Genomic DNA, 17,118 nt, shown 5'->3' on the forward strand with positions numbered 1-17,118 from the left:
GGGGCACTTTGGACACAGGCCCCAGGAGGAGCCCAGTGAAAGGAGAGAGAGAGAACTGTCTGCATTACTTATTGAAACTTGAGGTTCCAGAGAGTAAAGATGGTTGAAATTGGGCAGATGCTCCCTCAAGATCACCTGAATGTGTGGCATCACGTGGCCCTTTCCCTTGGGAAAGTGGGAAAATTCCATCCATTTGTCTTAACTTGGCATACACTGTGCTTTGAAGAACTTTTCCTCCCTTATTGCATCTTTACCTCTTCCTAACTTCCCTCCAAGGACTAATTCCTAATGTATATAAACAGTCTAAATTCTAAAGGAGCAAATGTCACCTCACATCTCTAAAAAGGTATTATTCCACCAACATCTTTTTCTTGTTAGATTCTGAGAGGCTTTATCCCTTGCTGCCATTTGGTCTTGGTTCTGCCCCTAGTCTCCTTTTGAATTGGCCATACTCTGCAGATTCTTTGATCCTTCTCAGTAGCGAGTGAGGCTACAGAATGGGGGTATCTGGAGAAGCTCTGCAGCCTTTGCAGAAAGGTAAGTAAGGGCCATTCTGCCAAATTCTCTTAGGTGTGTGTGTTCTTCTTTCACAGGCAGCCAACACTGAAGAGTGATGAGAAGCCTGTGGCCAGTGTTCGCCCTGTGCAGTCCACCCCCATCCCCATGATGCCCCGGCATGTCCCACTGGGAGGCAGTGTAAGCTCTGCCTCCAGCACAAATCCAGCTATGAACTTCCCAATCAACTACCTTCAGCGTGCGGGGGTCCTTGTGCAGAAGGTGGTCACCACAACAGGTTGGGTTCTCTTCCAGGGCTGTCTGTCCCTTTACTTTTTTCTTTCAGGAAGTGTTTATTAAACACCTTTTGTATTCTAGGCCTTACTACATTAGCACTGTGGGTAAAAACAGAGAAGATAGGAATTTGCATTCTAATGGAATATCTTAAGAATTATAACACAGTACTGGGTTTTCTTAAATGTGATGTGTGGGATAGACTCTGAGCATGGCAGAGATTGTGGAACTGTCACTGGGACATAGGGTTGGTCTGAGAGAGGTGTGCATGTGTTGAGTCCTGCCTGACTATAGGGTCATCTGTGTATAAAGGATGACAGTTAACCTCCCTACTTAACTAGGAGACCTGAATGTCACTTGCTCCCTTGTTTGTGAGTTTGATAGGGGTTGAGTATGGTGGGCCTGTGGTAGGAGGCTGGCAGCCTGTCTGTCTCTGCGATTGGTTCTGTGATTCAGGGTAATTGGGAAGGAAAGCATTTTGTGGAGCTGTTTCATCGTATTATTTAGAAATATCCATGGTACATTAATTTTAATAAAAATATCTTGTTTTTTGAGTATGAAAATAATGTGTGTCCATTGTAAAATCATTGTGAAATGGGCAAAAGCAAAAAGAGAGCCTCTTGAGAGACTACTTCTCTGCTGATTCTTAAACATACTTTTTACTCTTTAGTTAGGTGTGAAGCAATGCCAGCAACGAAGAGGATGAGGCTACTTTGGGAGCCTAAAGTGATGTGTAGCAAATGGATGCAGATAGCTTAGGGAGGAGGAAAATAAGCAAATGTAGAAATAACCATGTGAACTAGAACTTTCTCCACACTAAAACTCTGTGAGTTTTTAATTAAATCAGAGGAAATTGATCAGAAAGATAATTGGATTTCTAAAGAGTTTCTTGTTTTCCTAGTATTCTTTGCCATACAACTGTGAGAGGAGGCCTTGCTTGCCTCGTCCTCCTTGGTTCAGACCTCCGCTCCCCTGAGAGGCTTTAGGGAAGCCACTGAGGAACAGGGGTGGATGTGGACTTTGCATCTTCTTTCCCTCTCAGTCAGGTAATCTAAATCTGAGGTCTTTGTCTTCACTAGATATTGTTATTCCTGGACTCAACAGTTCCACAGATGTACAGGCAAGAATTAATGCTGGTGAGAGCATCCATATCATCCGTGGGACAAAAGGTGAGAGCCTGACCAAGATGCCCATCCTCTACCTTTGGTTCAGTGTGGGGCTGGGAAGCAGAAGATAAACATATGGCTTGAGCTAGAGGAAGGATAGGAGTTATCCTATAAAAGTGTCACATGTGGGAGAAGCATGAGAAAAAGACATTTCTGGGTGCTTAGCAGAGTCGGGGCGGGCCCAAAAGAGATTTGTCAGTGACTTAAAAGGAGAGAGTTGGGGTCCCTATGTTCCCATATTTTACCATTGTTTTTATGGAGAATCTTGAGGTTGGTTTGGATAGATGCTATGTTTTATGTCAGTCTCAGCCTGTTGACAGTGATGCTATCAGCTAGAAGTCCCTCACCACTCACCTAGCAATTGTGGCAAGCCCCCACAGACATTTGCCAGAGCCAGTGTCATGGCTGGACTGGCACTTGTGGTTCTTACTATGATTGCAAGATGTTACCCCAACAGCAGCCATCAGTGAACTTTGAAAAAACAGGGTTAATATTACTCATCACAGATCCTAGAGGGTACACAGCACCCCAGGGCCACACAGTGAGGTCATGGGTAAAGAGAGATTGTGGGAGAGAAGACCTGGGTCTATGTTAGAGTCCAGGAGTTGGGGTGGTTAGAGGTATGTGGGTTTACTCTTTATTGGTGAATTTAAAACATAAGAGTGGGAATTAGGGCATGGGAAAGGAAAAGCAGGGTCACTCGAGGTTCAGTTTTCTGGATTATTCTGGCATTTCTAAAAGGGGAACTTCATGGATGGGGACAGCCTGGTTCCTTATCTAGTTGTTCAGCTAGTAGCTGTGTCGTACAGGTGCAGTTTGTTTATTCAAGATAGATTACTTTGACCATCAAAAGCTTAATTTCTAGCACTTGAACTACACACAGGGAGACCAGAAGTGGAGGGAGGGAGCTGTGGAATGGATTATAAACTAATGTGTGTGTTAGTGTGTCATCTTACCCACTTGCTCAGAGTGGGGTGGAGATTTCCAACTAGGAAGTACATTGGGAAGATGAATTAGTACATGTGTGTTAGAAGACATATTTTGAGTGTGATAGTTTAAGATTTATTTATTTATTTATTTTAGAGAGGGGTAGGGGAGGAGCAGAGGGATATGGGGAGAGTCCTAAGCAGACTGCCTGCTGACTGTGGAGCCCAGTGCAGGGCGCAATCCCACGACCCTGAGATCACGACCTGAGCCAAAACAGAGAGTTGGATGCTTAACCAACTGTACCAACCAAGTGGCCCTTGAGTGTAGTAATTTTAAAAGCCTGCTGCCTCTGGCCTCCTTACAGAGGGAGATGAGATTGCTGGAATGAGAATTTTGGACCATCTGGTCCAGATGTAATTGTCATCTGTAATTGTCAGGATGTAATCTGAGCCTATCATTCATATCATCCTTTACTGTATGAGGCTCCCTGAGGTTCTTTGTTTAGCAAGGAGCTTTCGCCCTAGCCTCTTTTGGGTCAAAGGTACCTTCAGGCTCAGGGAGAAGATGCCATGAAGCTATGACACACAGAGAAGATTATACCCAGCCCCCTTACTAGGCTCTTCCTATCCTAGAGCATGGGTCAGTAAACTATGGCCCATGGGCCAAATCCTGCCTGCTTCCTGTTTCTCTACCGGTGAGCTAAGCATGGGTTATACATTTTTAATTGGTTAAATTAAAATTAAAATAATTATATTATAATTTATTATTTATAATAATTATAAATTAAAATAATAATAAAATAATATTTTTGTAAATATAATAATAATAATATTTTGTAGAACCTGAAAATTATATGAAATTAACATTTCAATGTCCATAAATAAAGATCTTTGGAGCCCAGCTGCCCCACCCCACCCCATTTTCATTATAGTAACAGAGTTGAGTAGTTGTAACACTTTGGCCTATAAGGCAAAAATATTTACTAACTGGCCCTTAAAGAAAATGTTTGTTGACTTCTGACCTGGAGGCAGCCCTGACCTTCCAGGAGATTGATCAAAAGATGGAGAAGGTAGGTTAGTGTCCTGTGGGAATAGAAGGCTTTTCTTGAGTTATTCCTACCAGGAGAGAAGAGGGTATTGAGGCAGTGAGGCTCTTTCCCCTCAGATCAAGAGGAGGACCCCTCAGATCAAGAGAGTACTTCGCCCAAAACCAAGGCAGCCAACTACTGTCTGTGCTAGCTACCCCTTTATTTCCTCCATTTCATTAACCTTTCCTAGTATTTTCTGGCATCATTTTCTTTCTGTTTCCTCCAGAGGCTGAGCTCCATGAGACAGGGCCCTTTTCTGTCTTGTGTTCTTCAGCATCTAGGACAATGCCTCATACATGGTAGTTGTGCCTTGTTTGTGGAATGAATGAATAATATTGGGTCCACAGCTCAGCCACTCCACTTGTCATTTCAGGGTTCTTGAGGGAGGGTGTGAGACCTAATTTTATAGCAGTTTCCCAGCCCATGGTGCCTAGCTCTGGACTTTCCCAGAGTTGGTTGATTGCATGTTGGCTTCTAGCAGGCTTCCTCCTATTTCTTCTAGGGACGTACATCCGTACCAGTGACGGGCGGATCTTTGCTGTCCGGGCAACGGGCAAACCGAAGGTCCCGGAAGATGGTCGGATGGCTGCCTCAGGTACAGTGGTGGCTTCTTTCTGTTGGCCTGCACGGCACTTTTTTGTTTGGTTTGGTTTGGTTTGGTTTGTAATTACTTTATTTTTGTTTGTAATTATTTTTATTTTTTTTAAGATTTTATTTATTTATTTGACAGACAGAGATCACAAGTAGGCAGAGAGTCAGGCAGAGAGAGAGGGGGAAGCAGGCTCCCCGATGAGCAGAGAGCCCGCTGTGGGGCTCGATCCCAGGACCCTGGGACCATGACCAGAGCTGAAGGCAGAGGCTTTAACCCACTGAGCCACCCATGTGCCCCTGTAATTACTTAGTTTTTGAATAATGTGTACATGGTTCACAATTCAAAAGGCATAAGAGGGGTAAAGTGAAAGGCATGTTCTCTCCCTGCCTCCAAAACCCCCAGTCATCTAGTGCTCCTTTCTGGCAGTGCTGCTGTCATTTGCTTTTTTCAGAGATACATCACACACATACAGGAATGTGTGTGCACAACTGTGTGTGTCTGAGTCTCTGTGTTAAATATATGTACATAAGTTTTTTCCATTCTTTTTTTAAAAAAGATTTATTTATTTACTTAAGAGAGAGGGAGCAGGTCAAAGAGTGTGTGTGTGGCACATTAACAACGTTAGGAGGTCCAACCAGGTTCCCTTCTACAGGAGTGGCTCTCGTCTATCCTCCTGTCATATGAGCACTACACTGTTCTTGTTTCCAACTTTTATTACAGCAATTTCCACACCTACAGACAAGTTGAAAGAACAGCACCTATGTACCCCACATCTAGATCCAATGACTATCATTGTTCTCATAAACTTTCTTCTGTCTCTCCCTTCCTCTTACTGGAACTATTTGGAAGTTGAAGATGTCATGTCATTTTACCTTTAAGTACTTCAGCACACATCTCCTAAGAGTTAAGGACATTCTCCTCCTAGCCAAAATACCATTATCACACTAAAACAAACGTTTACACCATTATCACACTAAAAATACTACCTAGTATCCAGGCCATATCCCAGCTTGTCCCAGTCGTCTTCCAGGGCTGTGGATTTGGTTTTGTTTTTAAACTAGGGTGGACTGCTGTTTAAACTTAATTTTCCTTTTGTCTCCCATCCTGGTCACTGGTTGTCTCTGTCCCTTCTCAGAAGGAGTCCAGCTCGTTATAAGAATGACCTATTAGCATTTGATATTATCTCCTAGGATTCACCTTGGTTGAGTTTCACAGATTGGGGAACTGGGGTGCAGAGTTACACATATTATTTCCTAGATCAAAGGATTTCTTTCTTTGTGACTGAGAAAAGTTGACTGGAGGATGTTGTTTGGACATCAGATTCTTTGAATTTGGGGGATCACAGGACAAGATTTTTTATTTATTTTGATTTTGTTTTTTTTTATGGAATTTTTCCTATACCCTCCTTATCTCCCTGGCCATTCTGGTTCTCAGTTACCTACGTTTTATTCCCCAGGTTCCCAGGGGCCTTCTCTCGAGTCCACAAGCAATGGCAGACACAGTGCCTCATCACCCAAAGCCCCCGACCCTGAGGGGCTGGCCAGGCCCGTCTCTCCAGACAGCCCGGAGATCATCAGTGAGCTCCAGCAGTATGCAGATGTGGCTGCCGCCAGGGAATCCCAGCAGAGCTCCCCAAGCTCCAGTGCTGCCCTGCCTGGCCCCCCGGCCCAACTTGTGGACAGCAGTGCTGTTCCTGGGACAGCTCTCGGGACTGAGCCTCGACATGGGGGTCATTGCCTCAATAGTTCCCTCTTAGTGACCGGCCAGCCCTGTGGTGACAGGAACCCGGTGTTGGACTTACGGGGCCATAAGCGGAAGTTGGCCACACCACCTGCTGCCCAGGAGTCAGCCCGCCGGCGGTCCAGGAAGGGCCACCTGCCAGCCCCCGTGCAGCCGTATGAACACGGGTATCCAGTTTCTGGCGGGTTTGCCATGCCACCCGTCTCCTTAAATCATAACCTCACCGCTCCCTTCACCTCCCAGGCTGGGGAGAACTCCTTGTTTATGGGCAGTACCCCCTCCTACTACCAGCTGTCCAACTTGCTGGCAGATGCCCGCCTGGTGTTTCCAGTGACTACTGACCCTCTGGTGCCAGCAGGCCCTGTCAGTTCCTCTTCCACGGCTACCTCAGTCACTGCCAGCAACCCCACCTTCATGCTCAACCCCTCTGTTCCAGGGATACTACCCAGCTACTCACTCCCATTCTCACAGCCGCTCCTGTCCGAGCCGAGGATGTTCGCGCCTTTTCCTTCCCCTGTCTTACCCAGCAACCTTTCACGGGGCATGTCTGTCTACCCAGGCTACATGTCCCCACATGCAGGCTACCCAGCTGGCGGCCTCCTCCGGTCCCAGGTGCCTCCATTTGACTCTCACGAGGTTGCTGAGGTGGGGTTCAGCTCCAATGACGATGAGGATAAGGACGATGATGTGATAGAGGTCACTGGGAAATAGCTGGGGAGCCCCTCTCCACCTCACTTGGGGTCCCCGGCAGGTTGCCCACCAAGCTGAAAGGCAGCAATCTGGGCTTTCTGAGAATAGGGCACTTGGCAGGAGGGAAAAGGAAGAGGACAAAGAAAGGTGGTTGACCACAATGGCAGGGCTCTGTTGCTATTTAACATAAGAGGAGGAAAAAAAAAAAAAAAAGCCAACAGAGCAGCAATAGCGGGAAATCAGGGACCCAAAACAGGAATGGAGGGGCAGGGCAGCCTGCCTCTCTTCCTGCCTGCCTTGCTTATGCTGTGTGCTTGCTTGCTTGCCTGCCATCTGAGTGTAGAAGCTCACATCCCATTTTTGTCTTTGGGAACATTCTCTCCCAAGAGAGCTGCCTTACTGGGTGACTTAGCTTGGCCTAGAGAGGGGAGGGGAGGGAAGAAGGATAAGTGAAGGAGGGTGGGCAGGGAGAGCAGATTGAGATTTCATGTGAAATGGAGTCCTTTTAGGGACAGGAAAGAAGCAAACCAGGTATGTATGTTTGTGTGCGTATGTGTGTATGTGTTTATGTCTATATGTGTATGTAACAGAGCAGGGGTGGCGGTGGGAGGGGAGGGTGGGAGAGACGAAGGGGGGAACTAAAAAATGAATTTATCATTTTTAAAATGGAAATTGGTGTGTGGTGGTTCATGGCAACTATTAGTATGAACATCGTGTTGAGCCCAGGAGAAGAGCCATGGAACGCTCAAGTTTCCTTCTAGTTGGGTGAGGAGAAGGCCCAGCTAATCCAAGTCCCTGGTCTTTATAGCCACATCTATTTTGGAATTTGGGGGAAATTAGGAGAGAAAATGGGCATTACCAATCTCTGTGTCTTTCCCCAGTGGTTGTCTCTGAGCAGATCTCCCTTCACAGGGTGTGAGATTTGTGTGCAGAGGCTGGGACGGGCATATGCGGTGTGTGAGCAAGAAGTCATGGAGTGTGACGAGAATAGACCTTCACAAGGATGGAACTGAGCCCCCACCTGCCTGTCCTTGTGGCCTTGCCTTTCCTTTGCTTCCCTGCTAGAAAGCTCCATGTTAATTTATTTTTTATGGGCAATTATTTATTATTTGGACTTTCCATGTGTCTTTTTTTTGGGGGGGGGTGGATATGGGGACAGTAGGAGCTAGGAAGGGCAATGTTAAGATCCCCAGACCCCATAGGGGTAAATAAATCCCAGGTAGATGGTGAATTGACCAAGGAAAGAGAGTTAGGCTTGACCAAAGTTTATACTAAATGACTATGTTTTTGGGAAACGGCCTCTCAGGAAGATCAGAGAATCTTGCGACTGGATAGTTAGTGGGGGTGAGACTCATTCCACAGAGATTGAAACTTGGGATCATGGAGTTTGCTACTGGGAAGTCAGTGACCCCAGATTTGGAGCTGTGTCCTCCTGGGATGACCTTAGAGGCAGGCCCTCTGTACTGAATAGTGAAGCTGTGCATACGTAGGTGACTGCTCGGTTGGAAGAATAGACTATTGATTTCTTACTGGGAAATATTTTGGCCTCCCCAGCCTATCAGATGATCATTATGGGATGGGTGTCTGTTATCTCTGTCCTCTTTGATGGAACACGGGGCAGCCCTTCCTCTGTAGGAGCCTTAAGTCTGGCTTTTGTCTGAAAAAATACATCAGTCATTCTGGGTCTCCTCTTTCTTGTTGCCAGTGGCAGGGGAGGGGGCATCTAGTCTTTAAGCATAAACACTGGCTGTCTTCCTATTGACTCTTTTTTCCCTCCTGTCACCAAGACTTTGCTAGGCAGTTTTTTATGATGAACAAACCTGTCTGGCTTTAGAGTTTTGCCACCTAGTCATGGGTCCTTCCTCACTGAGCAGCTGCTGCACCTGCCTCTTACCAACCTCGGAGGCAACTTAGCCAGGTCACCCCTCATAGTAGCTGCTTCTGCTACCCTTCTGACCAGCCTGTTTCCATTGTTGGAGGGCTTTAGCACATTCTGGGGTATTGTCCCCAGAGAAGAGACAAAGAGATAGCTGATGGGGCTGCATGCATGCATGCGTGTGTGTGTGTGTGTGTGTGTGTGTGTGCGCGCGCGCGCGCACGCGTGCGCGTTTGTGTGCTGTCTGGTTGCACCAAAAGTGGAACTTAGGGAGCTTTCACTCTTTTTTTTCATAGGTACCCTATCAGACACTTAACTCTCCTACTCATAGAAGCCTTAGATCTACAATTTAGCTATGCAAATTATTTTAATAATTTTAAAATAGCAGTTCCAACCAGTGCTTTTTCTTCCCGATGCATCCCAAGAATGGATGCTGAAGGGACTCAGTTGGAGTGGGCTCTCAGGTTTGAGACTGGTGCAGTAGGAGTGAGCTAGCCTGGATCTCTGATTTGCAGAGCACACTCACAACCTGGGCTACAAATGATAGCTTCTAAGGCCCTGGTATACTAGGATCCCAGAGACTGTGTGTGTGTGTGTGTGTGTGTGTGTGTGTGTGGTAGGGATGGAGGAGTATGTCTGTGTTCACCTCTAAGAAGTCCTAGCAGTAGGCGCTGAGAATCTGGAAACTGTCAGCAAGGGATTGAAACCAATTATTGGAAGGATGGGCCTTTGAAAGTACCAGGAAGTGAATGGGTATTCTGAGAGGCAGTATATACGTGTTCTCTACTCACTGATTCCAGGGGTTGGGTCTTGCTTCAGGTCAGAAGAGGCAATAGTTTTGGGAGGCTGAGCTGGCTAGAGAAGGCTTTCTTTAATATGTGCAGCTTATATTGTATAGGGGGTATGGGGTGGGATCATGGGAAATTGAAATGCTACCAGTTTCATCCTTTAGGTTTTTGTTTTTTAATCTGAAAAACACTTCTACTTTTCTGCTATCTCTCTATGTATGATGGTAGGCAAGTGTGCATGCACACTAAATACGTGTGTGAGGGAAGCAGGAAATGTCTCAGAGCCTAAGAACCATGTTTTACAGCCTCTTTGAGCAGAAACACTTGATGGTGGCTTCCACCTACCATCCAGGCCTGAGTGAGGGAAGGGTGGTGATGTGGGGGGGAGGGGTAAGAGGAGGGGTCGGTAGTAGATTAGGCCCCTCAGCATTTTCCCTCACCATTGTCTTCCATAGGATGTTTTCAAGGGGCTCTCAAGCCCCATCCATCTGGTTTAGCCTAAATTCTCATGCTAGGGAATATAGTACTGCATAATGATTCAGGATTACCATTTGTAATGATACTCAGTTTCCTTTTCTTAATATTGTTGTGGGTAAAAATTGAGCCAGAGACAAAGTAGCCATTTCAGTAAGAAAGTAAGTGAACCATGTTGGATCAGATCATTAGATATCTACCAAGTCCTCACCCCCTTCAGGTTGTGCTTCTTGAGCATCTTTTTCTGGTCCTTGGAACTTTCTTCCCTAGGAATTAGTGTGTGGTATCTCTCTGTATACTTGTGATTCACAACTAAATATGAAATTCCCGTCTCCAGTGTGTGAAGCAAATTGCTGGGGTAAAGTTTTGCTGATAGGTTGAAACACTCAACCATACTTTAGCAGTCTGGGTGAGACTGTCACTCCCAAAGCTGTCAGCAGAGCAAGGCCCTCTGTCTCAGTGGGTTCAATCCTGGCATTGCTTTGGAACTGAGTCCTCATCCCATGGGGAATGTCTGGCGGGGGCGGGGGGGGAGGTTTACATTCCTTATTCCTAGTGTTCCTGGCCATGACCCCCTTCCTCCCACTTCCCAGTTTCCTGTGATTCCTCAGAAAACTGGTCTCCCTTCTGAGCCATGGCCTGTGTACCCAGCTAAGTCATTTTCCCCACAGTAAGCCGCCTCTGAAAGAAGAGCTCTTCCCCTCAATGGACCCCCCCAGCAGACTTTCTGGCCCTCCTCTGACTTCTACCCAGGAAATCTGCACCTCGAGGCCTGAGAATGCTGTGCTGTCAGTCACCTGCAGACTCTGTCCCCTTCTATTGACTCTTCTGCCCTGTGTGTTCCGATGTGACCCCTTCATGTCTCTTCTGTGCCACTAGCTTGGCCCTAGGCCTTTTATGAATACCCAAGTCTTAACGATGAACTTCCCAAGCAGGCCGTGTCCAACTTCTTCATTTTTCAGGGACCTGAGTCTGCCCCTTTCCTCTCACAGGTTGGTTGGATATAGTCATCTATTGCATTGGGAAGAGGTAGCCAGGTAGGCTGCAGAGTCTAGTGCAGAGGGCTGGAGGAGATTTGGGTACTCTGTTACCACTACTGGGATGATATTCAGAAGAGGGGACCTCATACTGTGACCTGACCCAGGACCCTCCTCTGGAAGAGCACTCAGCCCAGGTGTGTGTGCACTTGTGTGTGTGTGTGCATGTGTGCGTGTGTGCGTGTGCACATGCAAGATAGAGTGTGCACTCATGCACACGGGTGTAAACTGTTATCTGGTTGTGTTACTCAGGGTGGGCTGGGGACTCACAGGAAAAATCCCCCTCAGCCTGCCCAAGACTGGTTTTTTTTCCTGTACCCTCTCCAGAAGGGTCAGGGGAAGAGGGTCCAGGTGGGTTGAGGGGGTCGCAATGGATAACCACTAAAGGCCACACGGCTGCCGGGAGGAGTGGGGGGGATATGAAATGGCCCCAGGGACCTGGCACCTGGCTTTGGTTTTCCGTCTTCTTTCCTCAGGACGCCCCCTGAGGCCCGGGACCTGCTGCGCCTGGCTTTGAGGAGCATCTGTGGCTGGGTGCTCCAGCTGCTGGTGTGATCATGGGCTTCCCTCCTCTCTCAGCAGGGCAGGTGCTCCTGCCCCAGAGACTGGGCAACTGGCTGTTTCTATGACGTATTTATTTTTACTTGTGTTTCATGTCACTTTTTTAAAAAAGCAAACAGAACAATTGTAAGTCAGTATAACTGCCTATCAGTTTTCTTTATTTCTCTTTTTGTAAAATAAAATTTAAACTCAAGAAGGCAGTGTTTTTTGATCAAGGAATTGTCTGAACAACTGTTCAGCTGGGTGGTGAAAAGGATATAACTTAGAGTATAGTGGGCATTGAGATGACACAGGGTGGGTAGGGTGGGGTTAGGAAGGGAGGAATAGAGGGCAAACTGCTGACAGGCTTAGTTACAGTGGGGTTCGCTAGGCTTTTTCTGCCTTTGCTTACCTGAAGAAGAACACATTTCCAGGCTCTAGAGGAAACAGTGAAACAGATTCAGAGTGGCCTGAGGCTAGATGATCCACAATCATGGCAAGTTCTGCTGGGGCATCCCTAACCAGACTGGGGATTGGGTGCAGCATCAGTGCCTTTCAGCAGGTGGGAGATGGCTGGTAGCAGGATCTGCAGACCATCTTACAATGCATAGTCCTCCTCCCTTTGTCATGTGAGTTAGTGGGTCTAACCACAGCCTCACAGAGAACTATCCAGGCTTTGGAATAGGAGGAGGAAGGGAAGGTGGGGGTAGTCTACCCTTTGTCTTTCCAAGTTTGGTCCCTGTAAGGCAAGGAGCCCTAGGGAAAGTCTCTGGAAGTTTACTGAGCGAGAATTAAAGAGGGATTTCTTGGACAGAAAAAAGGAGACTAAGGCCAAGTCTGGGCTCAGAATATATGCTATTGGGGGCTGGGAGTGCACTGCGTGTAGGGCAGATGGCTAGGTGAATAGGTCTTACACTAAATTCAAGAGGGATGAGGAAGGCCTCTTTTGGCAGCTTGTCTTGGCTGCTGCCTCCTGGTGGCTAGCAGAGGTCTTGCAGCGATCCCTGCCAAGGGTTGGGGAGGGGGGCTTATGGCCAGCAGCCTCAGTCATAGGCAGACTCTCCATTCACAGCGGAGGTGGTGAAGCTACTAAGGCACCCCCTGAATTCTGATGCAGGCCTCTGGAATTCCCAGCCAGCCTGTAGGAAGTGAGCAGAGAGGACATGAGGAGGAAAGGGCAGTTCTATACCTGGTTTCCTGGGAGAAACTCCTCAGATTCTGAGAAACAGGAAAAATGACCAGCCAAACACTGTGGGCAGAAGCTGTCTTGTCTCTGAACCACGAACTGGCCCTTATCGCACAGGAAATGTTTCCAAGTATATATATAGCCCACTTGCCTGGAGCACCTGGGTCTGATCATGTATTTGATGTTCATAAGCAGAAGAACTGCCACAACCCTGCCAACCCAGCCCTGAGTGCCTGTGAGGGGCCAGCTGCTCCTTCTGCCAGTGTTTGCCCAGCGAGCTGAGGACAGGCTTGGCCCCATGGATGAGGGTCATCATTTCCTGCCTGTGGAAGGAACTGTGTGAAGTAGTGGGAAAGGAAGCCAGGATTACGAGGGCCTCTGTGTGCCCCGTCTGCACTTTGCTAATGCAGTAGTGGAGTCCACACTAAGACGATTCCCCTTCTAAATACATGTCCTCTGTGTCAGGAGCACCAAGGTAGCTCTTGGCCTAGCTGGTCTTGCCGCCAAGCTCAGGAGCACAGCTGTCCCCGGGGCCTCTCAGGAGGGCAAAGTTAGATCCTTAGGGCTCTAGAAGACTACTTTGTAGGTCCTCAGAAATATGAGCTGAAGATTCAACCTATATTCAAGGGGCTTACACTTCACCGGAAAGTTACCTAATATACCTTAAGCTAGATGGGCAGACCAGCCTCACCCAAGAGCCTGGAGGGGGCCGGTTCTTGGTGAGCTCCAAGAGGGCGAGGCCTTGGTTTTGTTTACTCAGTATCCCCAGCCTCTAGAACTATCCTTGCAGGGATAAGTAAATGTTGGGTGGATGAATGACCACTTCTGTGCTCTGGTTGGGAGTGGGGTGGAGTGTTGGAGACGTGACCGGCATTTGCGCTGTTCCAAAGGTTGGATCCATCCATTCGCTTCTTCCCTGAGTCCAAGTTGGGCGTCGGTTTCCTCAGTTGTAAAAGGGGGACAAGTGGCCCTGCCTTGCTGAGTTCCCAGGTCTCTTCGGGAAGCTTCAGTGAGAGAAAGTGGCAGGACGAAGGGTGGTACAGATGCATGCCAGGGGCTGATACTGCTGTGCTGAACTTCCCGAGCCTCTTCAAACGCTCCACTCTGGCGAGGGCTTCCTTGGACCCCAGCCTGGCTCTCCGCTGTGGGCGACCAGGTTGACTTGCCTCCGCCTCCCACTGCTGGGACCGGGTAAGTTTGCGACAGGCAGGAAGGTGCTCAGTGGGCTCCGCCCCTGACGGCTGGGGGTGTGCGTGTGGCGGGGAGCCACTTGGGCGCCGCTCGTTGCCATGGAGACCGGGCGGGGCAGTCCTCCGCCCTCCGGGTCCCGCGCGCACGCGCCCACGGCCACGGCCACGGCCACGTCCCGCCGCGAGAGGGGGCGGAGCGAACGTGCGCGGCGGGCGCGCGCAGGCTCCGCGACCTAGCCTGGAGCCGCCTTCGCGGATCGGCGTCCGCGGCGGGCGGCCGCTGAGGTGAGGGCCCGGCCGGAGGAGAGGCGTCCCGACGGGGCGGCCCCACGCTCGGTGAGGGCCTGGAACCTCCGTCTGCCTGGGCGCGACCTCAGGGCCCCCGCGTCCCCTCCATGACCCCTGCGGCCCAGGCCGCTCTTTGCATCTTGTCTCGCCCGCAGCTGGCCCCGACCGGTCCAGGGGCCCGAACGCGACCTTAGACAAGTCTGCCACCCCGGGTCTCCCCTGCTTCGGCCTCCGGTGCAGGGCACGTCCCGTGGCAGTGAAGCCCGAGCGGGGGTGTGGGGGTGGGGAACTGAGGCAAGAACCGCACTTTAATTCCGCCCCTGCCCCTGGAGGCCGCCCTCGCAGCGGTGGCTACAAACTTTAGCGTCTCATAAGTTACGGAGGTGTATGATGCCCGGTGAGGTTGTGACTGGAAAGAAAGGGGCTGGGTAAATAACCGAGGTGCGGGTAAGCAGGGCTGGAAGCCCAGAGTGGGAGGCGGCGCACCTCGTTCCCGCGCAGGCCCCTCGGAACCCGGGTCTTTCGCTCCCCTCTGGCACCGAAGTTTAAGGGCCCGGCCCGCTTCCGCGGCGCAAGTGAGCAACTCCAGGAAGTCGGCGCGGGACAGAGGACCCAACCCCTCGCCGGAACCCGGCCAGAGGACCGCTCCCCTGACCCGAGGAGAAACAGAGGCCAGAAGGGGACAGCCTCCCCGATGTCAGCGGCAGGGGCTGTTTCAGAGCCAGGCTCGGTGGCTGGAACCCTCCAGGAAGAGGGCTCTCCTAGAACAGGAGCATGAGCCTGGCCCCAGTAAGAGTTCACGTCATGAGGCCGGGTTTGGCTTCTGATTTCCGTAAGGGATGTGAGGACGAGGGAGAAGAGCAACCTTGTGAAGAGAGTTATTGTAGAGACTCTAGTGGGCTTTCCCCGAAAAGGGAACAGTCAAGGCAGGGTGCCCGGCTCAGTGGTGATTTTCTCTCTGCCCCCAGCACAGGAGCGCTTGGAGCACTTGGTCCCTGCGGCGCTGGATGCCATGAGTTGCTAAAAGTGAGCCTGTCTTTTCAGGTGAGCTTCCCCAGCCCTTCTGCCCTTTTTTCTTGAGTATGGGGAAATTCACTTTGCCCCGCCTCCCTCCTGTGCAGACCTAACCTCTGGGGTGCATTTTCCCTCTCTTCTGGGTAGTGTAGGAGGTGAGAGGAAGAGGGAGGTGGGAACTAAGTTGCCTTGAGGAGAATGGGGAGTGACCTACCTGAGAGGGTAGGTCAAAGTGAGAGATGGTCACTCTTGAGGCAATGGGGAGACCTACCTGCTGAGTGAGAGCTTCCAGCTGAGAGCCTTGGGTTCAGAGATGTCCCAGCATGGATTAGATGCTTGAACTTTTCTCGAAACCTTGTCACCAGGAAGGAGGAGATAGAAATGGGGCCTGGAGTCAGACTACTTGGGTTCCTATTGCCTGCATTTTGGTCTAGGGCTCTATTTAGTACCTGTGTCATCTTGAGCAAGTCTCTTAACCTCCTGATTCATACCTACCTTGTCTTGAGAATTAATAAAGTAGCTGTGTTTCAACATTTAGATAGTGCCTGGCCTATAGTAAGTACTCGGTAAAAGATTTATCATCATCGTCACCAAAGAAAACAGGAATGAAACTAACTGGAGGCAAGATGAGTAGGACAGCAAATGCATCAAAAAAAAAAAAAAAAAAAGCAGAGCTGTGAGGCAGTTGGGTAAGAAGACTAGTGTGATATATCTCAATTTTATGATATCAGAGATGTAGGAGTTTAGTTTGCCTCTTTGTGAGGCTAACACTATGTGTACATTGACTCCAAAGACAATTTTTCAGTAAAAATTTTGATACCCAAAACCCATAGGGAACAAATTATTCCATAGAGCTAAGTTTTCCATAGGGCTGAAATGTTGACCTTCAGTTCTCAAATCTTTTAAATTTTACATGTTAATTTTAAAATTATTTATTTATTTGACAGAGATGACAAGTAGGCAGAGAGAGAGAGGGGAGCAGGCTTCCTGCTGAGCAGAGAGGCAGATGCGGGGCTCGATCCTAGGACTCTGGGATCATGACCTGAGCCGAAAGCAGAGGCTTTAACCACTGAGCCACCCAGGTGCCCCTACATGTTAAATACTTGGGGTTAGACTGTTCCTCCAATGGGTCACATGTTTCCCTTCCTCTTTAAACAGTCTTCTCTGTGCTGATTCCCCCCACTCCCCACCCCACCCCCGGGTGACTCAGGTCAAGCCCTCTGTATAAGAGGGTTAGGCTTGTGGCCCCATGCTTCATGGAGGGCTGAACAGTCTGCCTTGAGTGGCTCATACACCAGCTCTGTTGTGTTCCTGGGCCTCTCTTAGATAGCTTCTCTGCCTTTTTTTTTTTTTTTTTTTCTTCCTTGAAATGAGTGTCTTTATTGCTTGTACCATACAGAAAGGAGGAATGAGGAAAGGCCAGTGGGGAGGAGGGACAATTGTCAGATAAATGACATGAACACAAAAAGGAAGAAAAAAGACGCCCTCATGCCACCCCAGGATGCCTTTCTGTGAACTACCTAGTAGAGGAGGGGGGTGGCAGGATCAAAACCACAAAGAATAATTCTGAACACCTGGAGATGCTGGTGGAGAGAAGGAACAGCGCAGCAAGTGGACCCAGCTGTGACTCTCCCCAGGCCAGCACCCCCTTCCTTGGGCCAGGGAGTAATTGTTTTTCTTGATGTGTTTCCATTTCTAGCAAACTTTTCTGGCTCCTCAGTTTCTAACCTATGG

The 17,118-nt window shown here is 49.0% G+C and overlaps 2 protein-coding genes across 10 annotated transcripts in view; both read left to right on the top strand.

The window, feature by feature from the left end:
• LOC111143968 (RAD54 like 2) overlaps window positions 1-7,204 on the top strand; it is a 111,292-nt gene extending 104,088 nt beyond the window's left edge. For 3 of the 4 annotated variants that reach the window (XM_022498006.1, XM_022498005.1, XM_022498007.1), the window contains 4 exons: window positions 594-793; window positions 1,869-1,958; window positions 4,472-4,564; window positions 6,018-7,204. In XM_022498006.1, the coding sequence (XP_022353714.1) occupies window positions 594-793; window positions 1,869-1,958; window positions 4,472-4,564; window positions 6,018-7,012 (1,378 nt within the window). In that variant the 3' untranslated portion in view covers window positions 7,013-7,204. The remainder of the gene's footprint in view (window positions 1-593; window positions 794-1,868; window positions 1,959-4,471; window positions 4,565-6,017) is intronic. The other variant, XM_022498008.1, reaches the window with a different exon arrangement.
• A 7,097-nt stretch (window positions 7,205-14,301) lies between these two features.
• The window catches only part of LOC111144191 (testis-expressed protein 264), a 30,365-nt gene continuing 27,548 nt past the window's right edge, over window positions 14,302-17,118 (top strand). For 2 of the 6 annotated variants that reach the window (XM_022498391.1, XM_022498396.1), the window contains exons 1-2: window positions 14,302-14,367; window positions 15,339-15,414. The gene's annotated coding sequence lies outside the window, so the exon portion shown is untranslated. Of the gene's footprint in view, window positions 14,419-14,524; window positions 15,160-15,338; window positions 15,415-17,118 lie in introns of those variants that run through there. The other 4 variants (XM_022498392.1, XM_022498393.1, XM_022498395.1 and 1 more) reach the window with 4 other exon arrangements.

This window comes from Enhydra lutris, unplaced genomic scaffold, assembly GCF_002288905.1.
Source record: "Enhydra lutris kenyoni isolate GAN:26980312 unplaced genomic scaffold, ASM228890v2 scaffoldscaffold10, whole genome shotgun sequence".
Classification (NCBI taxonomy): domain Eukaryota; kingdom Metazoa; phylum Chordata; class Mammalia; order Carnivora; family Mustelidae; genus Enhydra; species Enhydra lutris.